At 41.4% G+C, this 16,030-nt stretch overlaps 1 protein-coding gene across 1 annotated transcript; it reads left to right on the top strand.

Annotated features, from left to right (window-relative positions):
* Positions 1-1,524: 1,524 nt before the first annotated feature.
* Positions 1,525-15,596, top strand: LOC306792877 (apolipoprotein B-100-like; the record flags this gene model as incomplete). The annotated part of the gene is made up of 26 exons (XM_079290238.1): positions 1,525-1,579; positions 1,952-1,996; positions 2,273-2,385; positions 2,482-2,627; positions 2,776-2,923; positions 3,344-3,496; positions 3,790-3,914; positions 4,293-4,378; positions 4,493-4,943; positions 5,060-5,174; positions 5,276-5,422; positions 5,527-5,738; positions 5,867-6,086; positions 6,380-6,550; positions 6,641-6,844; positions 6,940-7,107; positions 7,354-7,559; positions 7,693-7,863; positions 8,088-8,218; positions 8,341-8,542; positions 8,697-8,869; positions 8,967-9,142; positions 9,241-9,356; positions 9,458-9,831; positions 9,999-14,365; positions 14,481-15,596. The coding sequence occupies 26 exons, from the start codon at positions 1,525-1,527 to the stop codon at positions 15,594-15,596; spliced, it is 9,591 nt and encodes a 3,196-aa protein (XP_079146364.1).
* Between the last annotated feature and the right edge of the window lie 434 nt (positions 15,597-16,030).

The raw sequence follows: 16,030 nt of genomic DNA, 5'->3' as shown, positions 1-16,030 counted from the left end.
TTATATTTTGCCACATTGGAAATATTGTGTTTCAGAGCACATTTCTGTGTGAAAGGCTCTTAAGTCCTGCAAATGTTACCGTAAATGTTAAAGTATCAAAAGTAAAACGATTCAATTTATAAAAATGGCCCCTGTGAGTGTATATACTACAGTATTACTCATGCGTTCATGTTCAAGCAGCATGTTACTCCTGTGGTCGGATGAGGTGGAGCTAATTGTCAACTATTTTAGGGATGCCTGCAAATAATGATTATGGTTAAATCTGCTGATTTAAAAATGCCCACCACAGTTACCCAGAGCTCAAAATGACACTTCCAAATGGCTTGATTTTTTCTGACCAACTGTCCAACATGATTCCGTTGACTGTAATTCAAGAAAAGGAATAGACTTTGTGGGAGTCATTTTGACTTGCCATAGCAGGAAAAGCACACACAGCACGCTAAGCTAAAGATGGCTGTGTTCCATTCAGGTGTTCCAGAAAGCCATGTCAGTTAGACACAATGCGCTGCAGCAGGGCTCAGGCACACCTAAACGGTATGCAGCCATTATTAATGTTAGATGTTACGCCTGTGCTTATAATATTAAAATAAATGATGATATTGTGTGTGCACAATATCTAAAACTGATGACTACATGGTATGAAACAGCCTAAAAAGGATCATAAAAGAGCCAATGCTACAGCTTTAAGGCATGCTCTAATATATAGTGATACAACTTTCCAAGTGCTGTAAAAAAAAAAAGCAGCAGGTAACTAAGGTTTCGATTCTGCTTGAATATGATTAATTGTTCAGCAAACATGGGGGAAAGGCTTCCTTGACTTTCTGTAGGAGGCCTTCATGTATTTGTGAATTTTCAGGGAGGACACCATAGTGTAACCTTTGGGCTTAAAGTCAATAAAGAGCTTCAGAGTATTTACTTCTTTCTCTAACATGAAATCACAACTCTTAGATCGTCAAACATGTAATACAATCAAAGCAAATAGTTCTGAAACATTTACAATGAAAAACAAAATGGCACACACAACTGGAGGTAAAACAGTCATCCCCTTACTTTATTGCTACAGCCAAATTAGTTTGTGTACTGCCCTTTGAGCGCCACAAACAAGCAATCAAAGTTAGTGATTTGCAATACATGAGCTGTATTATAACATTGATCTGATTACAAATATGTTTCTTTTTAAAATAAAGACATGTGATGAACCTGAATATATTCATTTCTCCATTAAAATGATGTTAAAATCAGCCGAATGTTTCTAGAAGAGGTTAATGTAACGCGATCACATAGACCACCCCCACCCAGTGCTGACAGTCATGTCTTAGTTTGTGAAACGTTTTAACCTTTGGCCTGCCACAAGGACTGCTCAAACTTTGGAACCAGGGCAACACATTTGCAAGTCCTGGTGATCACATACAGAAAGATTGGAGAACTATAAAAGCCAAGGGACCATAGCACGAGAATTAGTCTTCACAGAAAGAGGAGGACTCTTTTTACCTTAAGGCCTTCGGGAGCTTTACTCAGCCCATCATGGGGGGTACCAAGCTTTGCCTTTTGCTGCTGTTGGCCACATACACACTAGCCCGTAAGTATTTAGTTTTTATTATGAAGCTAATGGATATAGTATGCTACTTTAAGGGTGACTCTACTTTGGAGAAAAAAGTTAGTGTCTGTTTATTGCTTGGTTTTTAAAAAGAGCGGATGATTTCCTTTTGCGATGCTTCTTCAATTGTTTGTAAAAATACCTAATAGAGTGTTAGGTAGTTCAGTTGTGTAAGTTGTGACGATACAAATCCTTTTTAAATTACTAACACAAAACATAAACACTTAATAATGGTTTAATTGTATGTATAAATATTGATTTTATATAATTTAAGTATACATTTCTCATCTAAGTTTTAGAGCAGCTTGTGGCTTTTTAAAATGTCAAGAAAACACATATTTTCACCCTTTACAGAGCAAGATGTGGGAAGTGTTGAGGAACAATCTCCAGTTTGCCATTGTGAGTTGCCTTTTCAATCTTAACAACATTATTATAAGATGTAATTTAACTTGTCAACTATTTTAGCGATGCCTGCAAATAATGATTATACGCAACAAATGTTCCACCTTTGAACCCTTGCTGATGAGCTCAGTAATCATTTATCTTGTTATCTTCGTGTTCAAGTAATGAAAAGTATATAAAGTCTGTGAATGTCTTATGCAAATGTAAGAAGTTGTACAGCGTATTCAACATTAACGTTACAGAGCTCTAACTGATGTTTCAAATATGTTTTAGTGGGAAAAAGATTCAAAAACTTCCGGCGGTATGTGTACGACTACGAAGCTGAAACCTTTAACGGTGTGAACGGAGCCACCAAAGATAAGAGCGGCCCCAAAATCTCCTGCAAAGTATGTCACACAGCCCCGATCCCTATTGCAAACACTCTGTTGACCCTGATCAGAAACCATTAGTACAAAAAAAACCCTGTTATTTCTGCTGCACAGGTTGAGGTTGAAGTGCCCCAGACCTGTAGCTTCATCCTCCGTACAACAGAGTGCACTCTGAGCGAGATCGTTGGCATCGACGCAGAAGGGAACCCATCGTATCGTCCTGCGGAGGGGGCTGATATATTCAAAGCTGCTATGGCCAAGTAAGTTATGTTTCCAGCAAATATGTATATTCAGCTGTATTATTTAGTCCTAAAACTGAGGACTGCGTGATCGGAAAAGATTGTAGAAATAAAAGAGAAGGATGGGCTAAATGGCAGGTTGTAAAGGATGATCTGTCCACTTCAACAGGAACTCCTTGAAGATTATAGTCGAAGGACAGACTGACGTCCAACTCTACTCGGGGGACGATGAGCCTGTCAACATCCTGAACATCAAGAGGGGAATCGTCTCTGCTCTCATCGTGCCAGCAGTGGAAGAGGAGAAGAACAAAGAAATGGTAGCTCTCGTCACTGTTTTACAGCTTTGATTTTGTTTTGTCAGTATTTACAGCAGTTACCAATCGATTCAGGTCAGAGTCACCATGTAGAGATTGATTGTGATTGCGGTGAAGACTCATGCAAAGATAAACAAGTTGCACAACAAGTAGATAAGCTGCCCCAGTCACAGGTGATAAATACACTTCTAGAACATGTTCTAACGATGACAATCTTCAGCTGCAGGTCAAAGTCCAAGACATGTTTATCTTGCTAATGGCCTCACCTGCTCTCATAATGGGGGGCAGTCTTTCAGATCAAGCGGTAATCATATTCAGGGAGATTGCTTAAGGACAAAAAGCATGTTTACCACATTTTGCAACTTTGTTGATTGAAATGTTTCCAAGATCCTCAGTATTGATGATGCCTCTCATTATTTTCAGTCCACCGTGCATGGAGTGTGCCCCACTGACTTCAGCGTCAACGCCAGAGAGGATATTGCCACCGATGTGACTGTCAGCAGGGATCTTTCCAAATGTTCAGCTTTCTTTGCCCCCAAGCAGGTCACCAGTCCCTTGGCCCTCATCACTGGCATGGTAAGAGATTAAGCAACGACCTCATACTGGCGCTATCAGAAACTAAAGCCAAGAGTTGTTTAGATTGAGTACAGGATTCAATAGCATAATATCTATTAATATAAGCTATGTTCACACAGTATAAATCCACTGATGGATTGCCATACAATGCCAGAAAAAATACACTAAAAGCAGCTCATGTGAAACTGAAAACAAAAACATCCTAAACACTTTCAACCTATTTCCTTCACTGTTTTCCAGCAGTCTGCTCTTCATCAGAATATCACAAAACATTGTTGTCTTTCTACCATCAGAACTACCCTCTGTCCAAGATGATTAGCAGCACCCAGACTTGCAACTACAAGTTTGACAACCAGAAGAAGCACATGACCAGTGGAACCTGCGCAGAGAAACACATCTTCCTGCCCCTCTCCCACAAGTAAGTTGTAAAACAATAAAGAATGCACTAATTAATAGAGGAGTTTCACATTTACCAAGTCTTTTAGACTTCAAAAGTGACCAATTTCTAGAATGGGCAGAGAGCCATACTTCCCACTTCTTGAGAGCAAAAATTGACAATGTTAATGTAGGTTTGTTTTATTATTTGTATAGAGTTTAGGAAATTTCCTGACTTATATATGCTTTTGGTAAGTTTATATGAATGTTGTTGTGCTGGATAAAAACATTGTATTCTCTTAACTAGTATATATTTCCAAAAAGTTTCAAACCAACAAATAGAGGTTTATACATAATAAAATATTTGTTTTGCCTATTGACCATAACCATTTCATGAAATTTTCTAATTTTCTACAAACAGTAATGAATATGGGATTTCTACTCTGGTGAAACAGACTGTGAGTCTAAGAGAGACCGCCAAGATCAATGACAGAATCTTTGACACTGGTGAGTGTTTTGGTTTTAAACATCTGTCTGTGAAATATCACAAAATGCTCAATGTGTCAATTTTGTCAAATTTGCTGCATTTTCTTATTGTTTGGGATATATAACTCTCTGCAGATGGGACCAACTTCCACATGTTGGTCATGGATGTTGCTGATGACAAGTCTCCTGTGCAGACCAAGGATGCTGCCATCGCCACCATGCAGCAGCTGAACACCCTGTCACAGACCACGGAGGGCGAGGACCGTGCCAGCCTCTTCAACAAGCTGGTGTCTGAGCTGCGTGGTCTGAAAGTTGACGTCTTGGGATTTGCTACCGTTGAAATGATGGAAATGTCCCAATTTCTGACATGGCAAGCTTTGACCCAGTGCGGCAGCCCAGAATGCACCAGCGCCATGCTGAAGATTCTCAGGACCTTTAACAATGCTTCTCTTGAGGTTGATGCTACTGTCTACGCCCTGGGAATGGTGGCTAACCCCTCCCGCCTCATGGTGAAGGACATGCTGGCAATGGCTCAGTACAAGCAGAGCAAACCCATCATGTATGCCCTGAGCAACGCAGTCAGGAAGTGAGTAAATTTACATAAGATCTTTTTTGAATCCGAAGAAAGTCCTCCTCAATACAGTAGCAGTGAGTGGGGGTTTATATTGTAAGTGAATCACTAATGTCTAACTTTGTCACTAGGCTGTACGTGGCTGAAGGCCTCACCCCCGAGATCACTGCTGTCTCTGAGTTCATGGTGTCCCTCCTGGGCACGGACTGCGCTGGAGAGAAAGAGATTACCTTCCTGACCTTGAGGGTAGGTAACCAGCTGTGAACACAGACCGCTTATGAACATAATTTTTTATGGCAACCTCCAATTCCATGTTTTTTCTTATTGTCTTCTACTATTCCATCCAGGTTGTTGGTAACATGGGAAGGGCAATGGAGGCTGCTGACGCTGATATAAAGAACACCCTGCTGAAGTGCATGAGACAGCCTGCAACCACACTGTCTGTGCAGCTGGCTGCCATCCAGGCTTTCAGACGCATGTCACCGACAGATGAGGTAACTAACATCCCCCACCACAGGTGGACAATATCCTACATTCCCAATTTTATAGTGTGGAGTTTCCACAATGACAAACACGTTACTGTTGTTTTTCTATCCAGGTTCGTTCTAACCTCCAGAGGGTCAGCCAGTACCCCAAGGGTGCTGTGCAGAAGCGTCTGGCCGCTTACCTCATCCTGATGAGGAATCCCCAGGACAGTGACATTCAGATGGTGAAGAAGCTGCTTACGCAGGAGCAGAACATGCAGGTCAAGGCCTTTGTGACCTCCCATGTCTACAATATCATTTCCTCCACTGATTCAGAGACCCAGAAGTAAGAATAGAGCACCCTTTAACTGACGGCACAATCTATGCTTTCTTTCATGGAAGTACTGTGCTGATTTAACAACCCAACTCCTTATATTCAACTGATTTTTTTAATTTATTTCATTTTTAACCCAGGCTTGGTCAGAAGATAACGAATGCCCTGCAGGACACTGACGTTACCACACACAGCGACTACACCACAAAGTCTCGCAACTACAAGCTGGGCCTGGCACAAAAGAGCATGCAGGCTGACGTCCTGGGCAACATTGTCTTTGATCCCAGTAGCCAATTGCCAAGGGAGGTGTTGCTGGAAACTACATTGAAAGTTTTTGGTTACGACATAGATCTTTGGGAGGTATGTAATAGGCCTACTGTAGGTCATACTAATCAGTCATTTATTGCTGTTTAAAATTTTTGCTTTACACTTCCTGAAATAACTAGCAGCAGAAGACGACATTCATAGGTGTCTTCTTGTTATTATTACTATTATTTGTTCTGCTGCACAGTCAATTTGGCCAACCCTACCCATCTGCCCTGGAAGCAAAAGCTAACTAGCATTTGTAAATGAATTATTTGGCCTAGATTCAGACTGTATCACCCTAAACCCCACACTGTTTTTTTAATATAATTGTTTTATGTTTCTAATAGTTTGGCATTGAAGGAAGGGGCTTTGAGCCAACCATTGATGCTTTGTTTGGAAAGAACGGGTTCTTCCCTGACACTTTGGCCAAGACTTTGTACTGGACTTTAAACAAGATACCACCAAAGATGAAAGAGGAACTAGAGAAATGGGTGTCTCCCCAGGACACAGGACGAAAGGTAGATCTTGTGTGTTGTTATTTATGTTAAACAGTCCGAGTTATTATCATTTCCACTGATAGCAACACAACTAATCCAACTTTTTTGTAGATTCCTGAAAATCTTGTGAGAGAAGTTGTTCGCAACTTCAACAAGCTGGTAAAGGATCTGCAGAGTCAAGAGTCTCCAGAGGCCATGGCCTACCTGAAGATCATGGAAACTGAGCTTGGCTACATCAAGGGCAGCGATCTGAAGTTTATGGCTGATAACGCAATGATGTATTCAGACATTTTGATGAAGATTATTCCTACAAAGGTAATGTTCTGTACTCCTGTTATACACTTAATGTATTGCCTGTCTTTTTCTTTACCACAGTGAGAGAAAATTCAAATTTACCTTTTTTTTATCAGGTTGTGGCTAATCTGATGTCAAGCACTGACAATGAGATATTTGCCCATTACATCTTTATGGACAACAAAGTAATCATGCCAACAGCATCTGGCCTGCCTCTGACATTTGCTTTGTCTGGTACCTTCGCTCCTGGAGCAAAGGGAGGCCTTCGCATGGCTCCAAACATGGTAAATTCTCCATCTTTTGTCCTCAATCTACCATCAGTGCTCAACTAAAGTGGTACCATTATGCTTTTGCTGTTTTATTGATGTACTTCTTTAAATGTCCTGCAAAATATTACAATAATAATGATTAAATATATATATAGTAGTAGTATAATAGATTGTAGTTGTATTATAGTAGCATTGCCATTTTATATTTTCTCATGACTCTGCAACCTCTTTAATTTCATGTGATCTATTTTTTTTTCACAGAAGGAGCTGCTGTTCTCACCCTCTGTTGGAGTTGAGTTTGTGACTAAGATGGGAGTCCATGTCCCTGAATTTGTTGTGTCCGCTGTTGAGATGCACACCAGCATGTACCACGAGAGCACACTGAAGGCCAAGATCACCATGGAGCAGAGCCAGGTCAAGCTTTCCATACCCACCCCACAGGGAACCACAAAGCTCTTGAGCATCAGGTAACAAATAACACAAAATACATTCATAAATTATATTTCATGAATGAAAAGTGATTTAGTCGTAGATATAGGCAATATTTGATACAGAATGTTGAAGATGGAAACTGATATTGCTGTTTTTTCTTTGAAAAAGCAATAAAGTGCTGATTGTGGGTGCTGGTCAAGCTGCAGTCATCACAAACACAGAGGGTGAAGCAAGCTGCAGACCCCTTTTCTCTGGAGTCAGATACTGCACCCAAACACCCCGTGCTAGCACTGGGGATAATACTGCTGTTCCATACTTCCCCTTGAATGGAGAGACTAAGTAAGTTGTTCTTTGAAGAATCTGTGATTATTTTGTCAATTTTAATATCAATGGTTGCAACATACCGATTGATTATCATGTCATAAGGAAATCGTAATTTAATTGTGTCTCGCCTCTGTTTAGCAGAAGTAGTCAAAGTTTGATTCACAAATGTGTTTTTTTTAGACACACAGCACAATATCATGGAAGATTTAACTTTTTAAATGTAACTCTTTTCAACCTAGGTTTACTGTGGACTTCGAGCCTTCTGAAGAGGTGTCTGAGTACACAGCCACCATCGCCTACAAACTCCTCCGCGAAGGAAAGGACGGCCACCAGATGGTTGATTCTTTGAAGTTGGCTCTGAGAGCTGAGGGTATGAGCATCTTTTTTTGGAAAACATTATAATACGTTTTTCTATGTGCCATAATATCTTCCTTTTTCATTTTTATAGGGTTACATACATGAGTGATCAAGTTATACTTTTGCACACTTTAGGTTCTCAGCCTACCGAGGCTACCGCCACCATGAAGTACAACAGGAACAGGAATGTCTTCACCACCCAAATTCAGGTTCCTGACATTGATGTTGAGGCCGGTGTTAAGATTGGCATGACCGACAGCAGTGCCAAAGGCAAATCCATTACCCTCCAGATCATCAACAAGAATGTGCCCCAGCTCTCTCTGATTGGCCGTGCTAAGTGAGTCAACCCAGCTAAAACCTATGTTTAACACACTGTCAATACATAATATATCTGAGAGCTATGTACTGTCACATGCCCATGTCCACAATAATGCAACAGCATTTTTATATAGAGGCCTTGGCTTAATATTTTCTTTCTCCATTAATCACAGGCTTCAGGCCATGACTGATGGCATGCTGCAGGTTCAGCTGTTAGTCCCCTCACTCAAGACTGATGCCACCATCACTGCTACCATGAGCAAAGCTGATGGACTCACCATGGAGATCAAAAGTGATGTCAAACTCGCAGAGACCTCCTCCATTCAGGCAGTCACATTCAAATATGGTATGTCTGCTCAAGAAAATACTACTAATGGACTTTAGAGATTTATAATTTTGGGCATTTGTCTCAAAAGTAAAATGCTAAATGCTTTGTATCTTAGGTGAAGACCAGGCTGAGATTCATCTGATATCCAGCATGAGTGCTGATACTAAGATCCTGGTGCCTTACACTGAAGCCCTTCAGGCCTGGCTCAGGCAGTTGACGGATGATGTCATGGACCAGCAGGTTGTCAAGACAGACATGAAACTGCGCCATGTCTTCAACAAGGCAGTTGAGGTGAAAAGAATATAATCAATACAATTATTTATCAGACCTTGACTTAGTTCTAGTTCTTCCAGACTAAAGCATGAGAAATGTGGTGCTTTTTCCCTCAGGCCAGTGATATCTGGATGGACAAGATCTCAGCTGATGTTCCCTATGTTGAGACTCTGAGGAACAGAATCGCAAGTGTGGAAATGCCCTCCATGCCTGAAAACCTATTCATGAATGTGTAAGTAAACCACATATCTGATGATAAATATCATTATTTACTCACCAGCTGAATGTATAAATTACATAACAACAAATGCTCTGCTTTCATCCTTTCACCAGTGATAGCACATTCAAATACCAGTTCAACCAGGACCGTTTGACCATCACTGTCCCTCTACCTCTTGGAGGCAAATCATCTGAGGAGCTAAGGATACCTCCAATGGTCAACTCCCCACACATCTCAATGCCTCAGCTGGGCATGGAGGTTGCCTCACAAGAGATCCAAATCCCCACTTTTACCATCCCCTCTGAATATGATCTCACCCTGCCTCTGATGGGAATGGTGGAGGCATCTGCCAAGGTCAACAGCAACTATTATAACTGGGAGGCAACTGTGTCTGCTGGTAACAATACTGCAGAGTCTCCTAGCTACCTGGCAAAGTTCAGCGTCATGGCTGATAGTCCAATCAAGCTTCTCTCCTTCTCAACGGAAGGTAATTTAATAATTTTTTTGTCTTTAATTAAAATAATTACACATTTGTTATTTAACTTTAGAGAAATAAAATAAGTATTACCATTAATATTAATATTTATTTTAATTGTATTAAATTAATACTCAATACTTAATGCTTAATATTTTACTGTTTTATCTGTTTTACAGGAGCTACAACAATCAAAGACACAGCAGAGAAGACGATTAAATTCACCATTGATGGTTCCCTGAACCATATGCTAATGAACACAGGTTTTAATGTGTTGGAAACCTTTGCTGTCACAGACAATGTTAGGTCAACTGGAAGGTATAACATCTATGCCGTCGCCCCTGTGGGCCTGGAGACATCGCTGACTATTACCACCCAGGTCACCCTAGATTCAAACATGCTCTCTGGAGATATCAACACAGATGGAAGTGTGTCTGTTGGATCCATGACTGCTAGCACCACTTATCACCACACATTCTCTGTTGAGCCAGCAAAGAAAGAAGCTAAACTGGAGAGTACACTGAGGGTGAACTCTGAAATCCTGAAGGTTGCCAACCAGATGAAGGCATCATATGCAAATGAGGAACTTATGATTGAGTCTAACACCAACATCAACACTAACCCCATCAAGCACACCACCAAAATGAGCCTTAGCTACAAAGATGTCAAGCTTACCATCCAGTCTGACTCTGTGACCAAGGCTGATGAGCGAATGCTTCGTAGCCAAATGGAGTTCTCTGCCTCTGATGGACAGGCCAGCCTCAGGATAGAGAATCAAGCTGATGACACAGTGAACCGTGTCTACTCTTTGCTCACTGGGTCCATGAACCCCTCCGGCCTGGAGATCAATGCTGATGCTTCTTTGAACGTCTTCTCCAGCCTTGCCTCTCACAAGGCAACCTTGGCCCTGAACATGAATGGCCTGACCACCAGCTGTACAACAACTGCTCAGCACAGCCCAATGACATTCGAGAATGTTTTCCATGGCGGAGTTGACACCGCTGGTGCCACCGTGTCTCTCACCACTAAGGGAGCCATTAAAGAGAACAAAGCTGAGCTCAATGTTGAGGGAAAGATTGCAAGCACAGACGTGTATCTCAACGGCATCCTTAAGGGTAACCTCTTTGACATCAACACCAGGAACAGAGTGAACCTCAGACTGAATGAAGATGGCTTGATCCTCTCCAACAACATAGTTGGATCTCTCAATGAGATAAGGACCGAAAATACCAACTCATTATCTCTTACGCTGAGATCTTTCATGCTTCGCTCCAAGACTGACAACTTCCTTAACGAGAGGAACTCCTACATGCATGACATCGCAGTTAACATGGAGCGTTTTACTGCCTCAGTTAATGTAAAGAATGACCTGAAGATCATGGAGATCAACTTTGTGAATGATGCCCTGTTCAAGGCAGAGCCTTACAACATGGATCTGACTGGAACAATGATGGGAGTCTTTTCAAAGGAAGAGCTCAAGCACACTTATGAAGTCAAGTTTGTTGATATGGTCTTTTCTACAAAGTGCAATACCAATGGTAAACTCCTGGGAGCTCAAATGACACATACCACTGATATGGAAGTTGCTGGTCTGACCATGAAATTCAACAATGTGGCTAACTTCAACTCACCAGTTCTTCGCATGGACAGTACAGTCAAAACTGTTGTTGCACCATTCATTCTAAACATTGATGCCATTTTCAACTCAAATGGTGCAGTGTATCTCTATGGTGAGCAGAGTGGCGACCTATACAGCAAATTCCTCCTGAAGGCAGAACCCCTGCTGTTCACACATTCATTTGAGCACAGAGCCTCAACCACCCATCAACTGGATGCCGGATACCTTATAAACACCAATATGGACAACAAATTCAACAGCATGCTGAGCCTCCAAGAACAAAGTGTCACATTGAAGATGGCATCCACAGTAAACAAGCACACTTTCGACCAAGAAATGAGTGCCTATAACAATGCAGAGAGAATGGGTATTGAGATGTCAGGAGCTGTTTCAACTCCTCTCTTCAGTGAGGTCAATGAAGATTACGCCATCTCTGGATTTGTGAAATATGACAAGAACAGTGACAGCCACTTCGTCCAGATCCCATTCATTGAGCATCTGCCTGAAGTTATTGAAAACATTAAGACCACAATGATGAGGCTGATGGACCAAAGTATTGTGATGCTGAAAGACATCAACACCAAGTATGAGCTCAGTGCCAAATTGCAGAACAAAGTGTCAGAACTGAAGGACGTTATTGATAGCTTTGACTTCAAAATCTTTGTCCAAGACCTGACAAAGTGTATCAACTCTATGGGAAATGTCATGACCAACCTGAAAGCCAAGTTCCCAACTGACAAAGTCATGAATGTGCTGAAATCAATGACGGATGCTATTATGGCTTGGATCAAGAAGCATAACATTGCTAACAACTTCAATGTAACTTATGCCAAAATAGAGGAGATCCTCTCCAGCTATGACGTTGAGAAGATGATTGGGGCCATGATGGATGAGGTTGTTAAAATTATGAAACAGTATCATGTGAGGGAAAAGATGCAGGCTGCTGTTGCTGCTCTCAAGTCAATTGACATCGAGCCTTTGCTCAAAAGAGTTATGGCACCTGTTCAGGAGCTTGTGAATGAGCTGTATTCCTTTAACTTCAAACAGCTGATTGATGACATGAGTGACTATTTCATGAGGATGGTCCAGAATATTAAATCTTTTGATTATGACACATTCACTGTAGAGTTGAAAGAGAAAGTTGCAGATATGAGCAAGATTCCCTGTTTTGGAAAACTCTATGGAGAGTTCAGAGTTACCTCCCCTCACTACACACTCAGGACCACTGCTGACCTTGAGAACACCACAACTACATCAGTCACACCAGATTTCAAAATCAACCTTAACTCAAAGGCTTCATCTACTTTGAAAGTTCTTGACTTCACACTGGATGCCAGTGCTCATTTGGCTGCGCCCAAGATGAGTCGCTTGTCCATCTCTGAGAACATCAAAGTTGACCAGTCATGTTTCACACTTGACCACAAGGGAACAATGACTCTCTATGGCCTGTCAGCTCAAGCTTCTGCTGAAACTACTGCAAAAGCTAACACTGAGTTATATATTGCCGAGCTTGTCAACAATGCATTCTTTGCCCTTGAAGATGGAGTTTCTGCCACTGTGGAGACCAGCTACAAACATGATGTCAAAATGCGACCCCTCAACATCTTCAGTGAAACATCAATCAATCAAAAGAACGTCCTCCAGCTTAATGCTGGCACTGCCAGTCTGATCATTACCAATCTCGTCAATGGAAAATATGCAGTTAAGGACTTTTCGGATGAGGCAACCCACAAGAGTGGCATGGAGGTGGTGATGGATCTCCACACAGCCAAAGTGACTTTCACTGGAGCAACAGGGAGCAGTCACTTCAAAATGAATCAAAATGTGGTTGCTGAAATCTGCATTTTCCGCCATGTAATTATTGATGCCAAGTTTGAGACAGAAACACCTTTCATGAAGGGCAGTGTAGCAGATGTCAAATTCCAGGCTAATGCTGGAGACATGAAAATTGATTTCACTGCCTCTCACAGTGCAGAGCTAGTTGGACAGGTTGAGGGAACACTCTCAAACTCTGCACTTGCTTTGGTCACACCTAGTGGGCTTATGTTTGACACCAAGAACAAGGGAAATGTCAAGGTTGCCCTTCCATTCAAGCTGTCTGGAAAGATGGATCTCCAGGATGACATCTCTTTGATCCTGAACTCTGAAGTGCAGCAGGCTAGTTGGACAAGTCTGGCTAGGTTCAACCAGTACAAATACTCCCATTACTTCACCATGGATAATGGTGAAGAAATTAACATATTTTCCCAGATCAATGGAGAAGCTAATCTCGATGTACTAAAGGAGCCTATCACCATTCCTGAAATAACTGTGCCATTTGTTGGCATGAAGACACCAAGAGTCAAAGACTACTCTCTGTGGGAAGACACTGGCCTGGGCAATCTCCTGACTACAACTCAGCAGACATTTGACATGAACTCCAAGCTGAAGTACATGAAGAGCCCCAAAATTCAGAGCATCAGGATTCCAGTACTGGGTGATCTGACCTACGAGTTCTCCATGAAAACCGCAATGGTCACACTCAAAACTGATGCTAGCATCCTTAACCAGGACAGCATCATCATCAAACTTGATGCTTCCTCAACCTCTGAATTTGAGGTTCTGACTGGAAAGATTGAGGGCCACACCAACGTGAACACGGTCGGCGGATTTAAAATGGCCTCTGTCCTGTCTGTGAAACATCCAATGCTTGAGGGAAACCATGACAGCACCATCATCTTAAGCTATGAAGTTGTGGATACCTCCATCACCAATTCAGCCAAAGTCAATCTACCTGTCCTGAGTATGGAAATGTACCAGCAGATTATTGGAAATTCAGAGGAAGGCCTTGTTGTGTCTATGTCCACTCCATCTGCAGGACTCATTGCTCTTCAAATGCAGACTAAGCGCCCAGCACAAGTGAAAGCAAGACTCTATGGTCGCTACCCGGTAAGATAAGTTTTGTTTACTTGTTTGCTTACTAACAACCTTTGATTGTAATTTCAATGTGAATGGTGTATTTATATTTCAGTAATATTTGTTTTATGTTTACTATCCCACACAGTCAGAACCAACAAACAACATTGAGGTCTTGGGTCTGAAGCTGTCTGTGATGAACTCTGAGAAGCTAAACCTTCAGACAACCTGGAACACGGAGATGCCATATGAGATGATGCTGGGTCTAAAGAAACACGTGCCCACAGTCATGAAAATGGTGTCTGATCCTGCTGTCAAGACATACAACACAATCTACAGACATGCTAGAAGCCTTGAGGGTTCTTTTGAGCAGGCTAGATATCAGCATACAGTGATGTTCGCGAGGGCTGTTGACAACTTTGTAGCAGTAATTCCTTCTAATTGTATGACAACTGTCACAGAGAAGACCATTTTGATCCTCAAAGAATACCAAAAGAAAGTTGAAATTGTCCTGAATGCTGTTGTTAGATTTCTGAGAGAGACCAAGTTCCACCTTCCTGGGTATGAACAGAAGCTGTCTGGGCTTGAGGTCTACCAGAAATATAGTGCTTTTATTGCCGATGTATCTGAAGAGGCTGTTCAAAAGGTTCCAGAGTATATTGCCTCCACGTTTACAGCAGTCCTTCATTTTGTCCAAGCCATTGAGTTCACCCTTCCTGGCTCAAACAACGTTGTCAGCGGAAGAGAAATTCTTGAAGACTTGTTCGTCGCTTTGAGGAAAATTCAGGAACAAGTGGTTGTGATTGTTAGGAAAGTGGGGGAAATCCAGCTGGAAGATGTCATTAATAAATTATCTGCATTTGTGCAGTTTACCACTGAACAGAGCGAGAGGTTTCTCCAAACCCTTGAATCTCAGAAAGTAGAGTCGCTCACCTTTGTGACTGATGTATACAATGACGCCATCAACTCTCGTGTCCTGGCTGATGTTGCCAAGCAGGTTGAAAAGGCCCGCAAAATTGTTGTAGAATATTTAAACGCTGTGAAAGCTAAGTTCCAGAATATTTTGGCTGACATCTCTTTTGAACAACTTCAAAATGACATCCTGTCCTGGATTGACTTATTGGTGAAACGTGTGAATGCTATCCACAACAATGTCATAAAGACACTTAAGGAAAAAAGCAAAAGTGTTCAACAATTTGTGAGAATAGGTGACAGACAGCTGGAGATTGACATTCCTATCCCATTTGTGGCCAAATTTAACTAACCGACTGTGGATAACCAGGATATACTACAGTGTTTGTACTGACTGTGTCTGTTGTGTAACCATGATTTATGTTTAATTTCACTCCCAGTTGTTCTGGTCCTACTGTGCTCCCTTTGTGTCTTGTACTATTTAAAAACATGTATGTCTCCTTCAATAAAGACAGTTTTTACTGCATACTGTACATCTCTGTGCATTTATTGTATATAGTTTAACATAAATTACAAAAAATCTAACTTCTTGGCATGCCTTTAAAATTAAATGGAAGAGAAGGTACTATATGTTTTTTCTATTCGATTTAATATTCCTCCCGATATTTTCCTGACATGAATCACTGAAGTTGCTTCCCTAAATCTCACAAATATGTAGTTACTCATTAAAAAACTACATACTGAATACAGTTACAATGTGATATAATTTTAAAAAGATCACCCTAC

This window comes from Melanostigma gelatinosum (genome assembly GCF_949748355.1).
Source record: "Melanostigma gelatinosum genome assembly, chromosome: 19".
NCBI classification, from domain to species: domain Eukaryota; kingdom Metazoa; phylum Chordata; class Actinopteri; order Perciformes; family Zoarcidae; genus Melanostigma; species Melanostigma gelatinosum.
The sequence above is the reverse complement of the archived record's forward strand: the minus strand, read 5'-3'. Positions and strand labels throughout refer to the sequence as shown.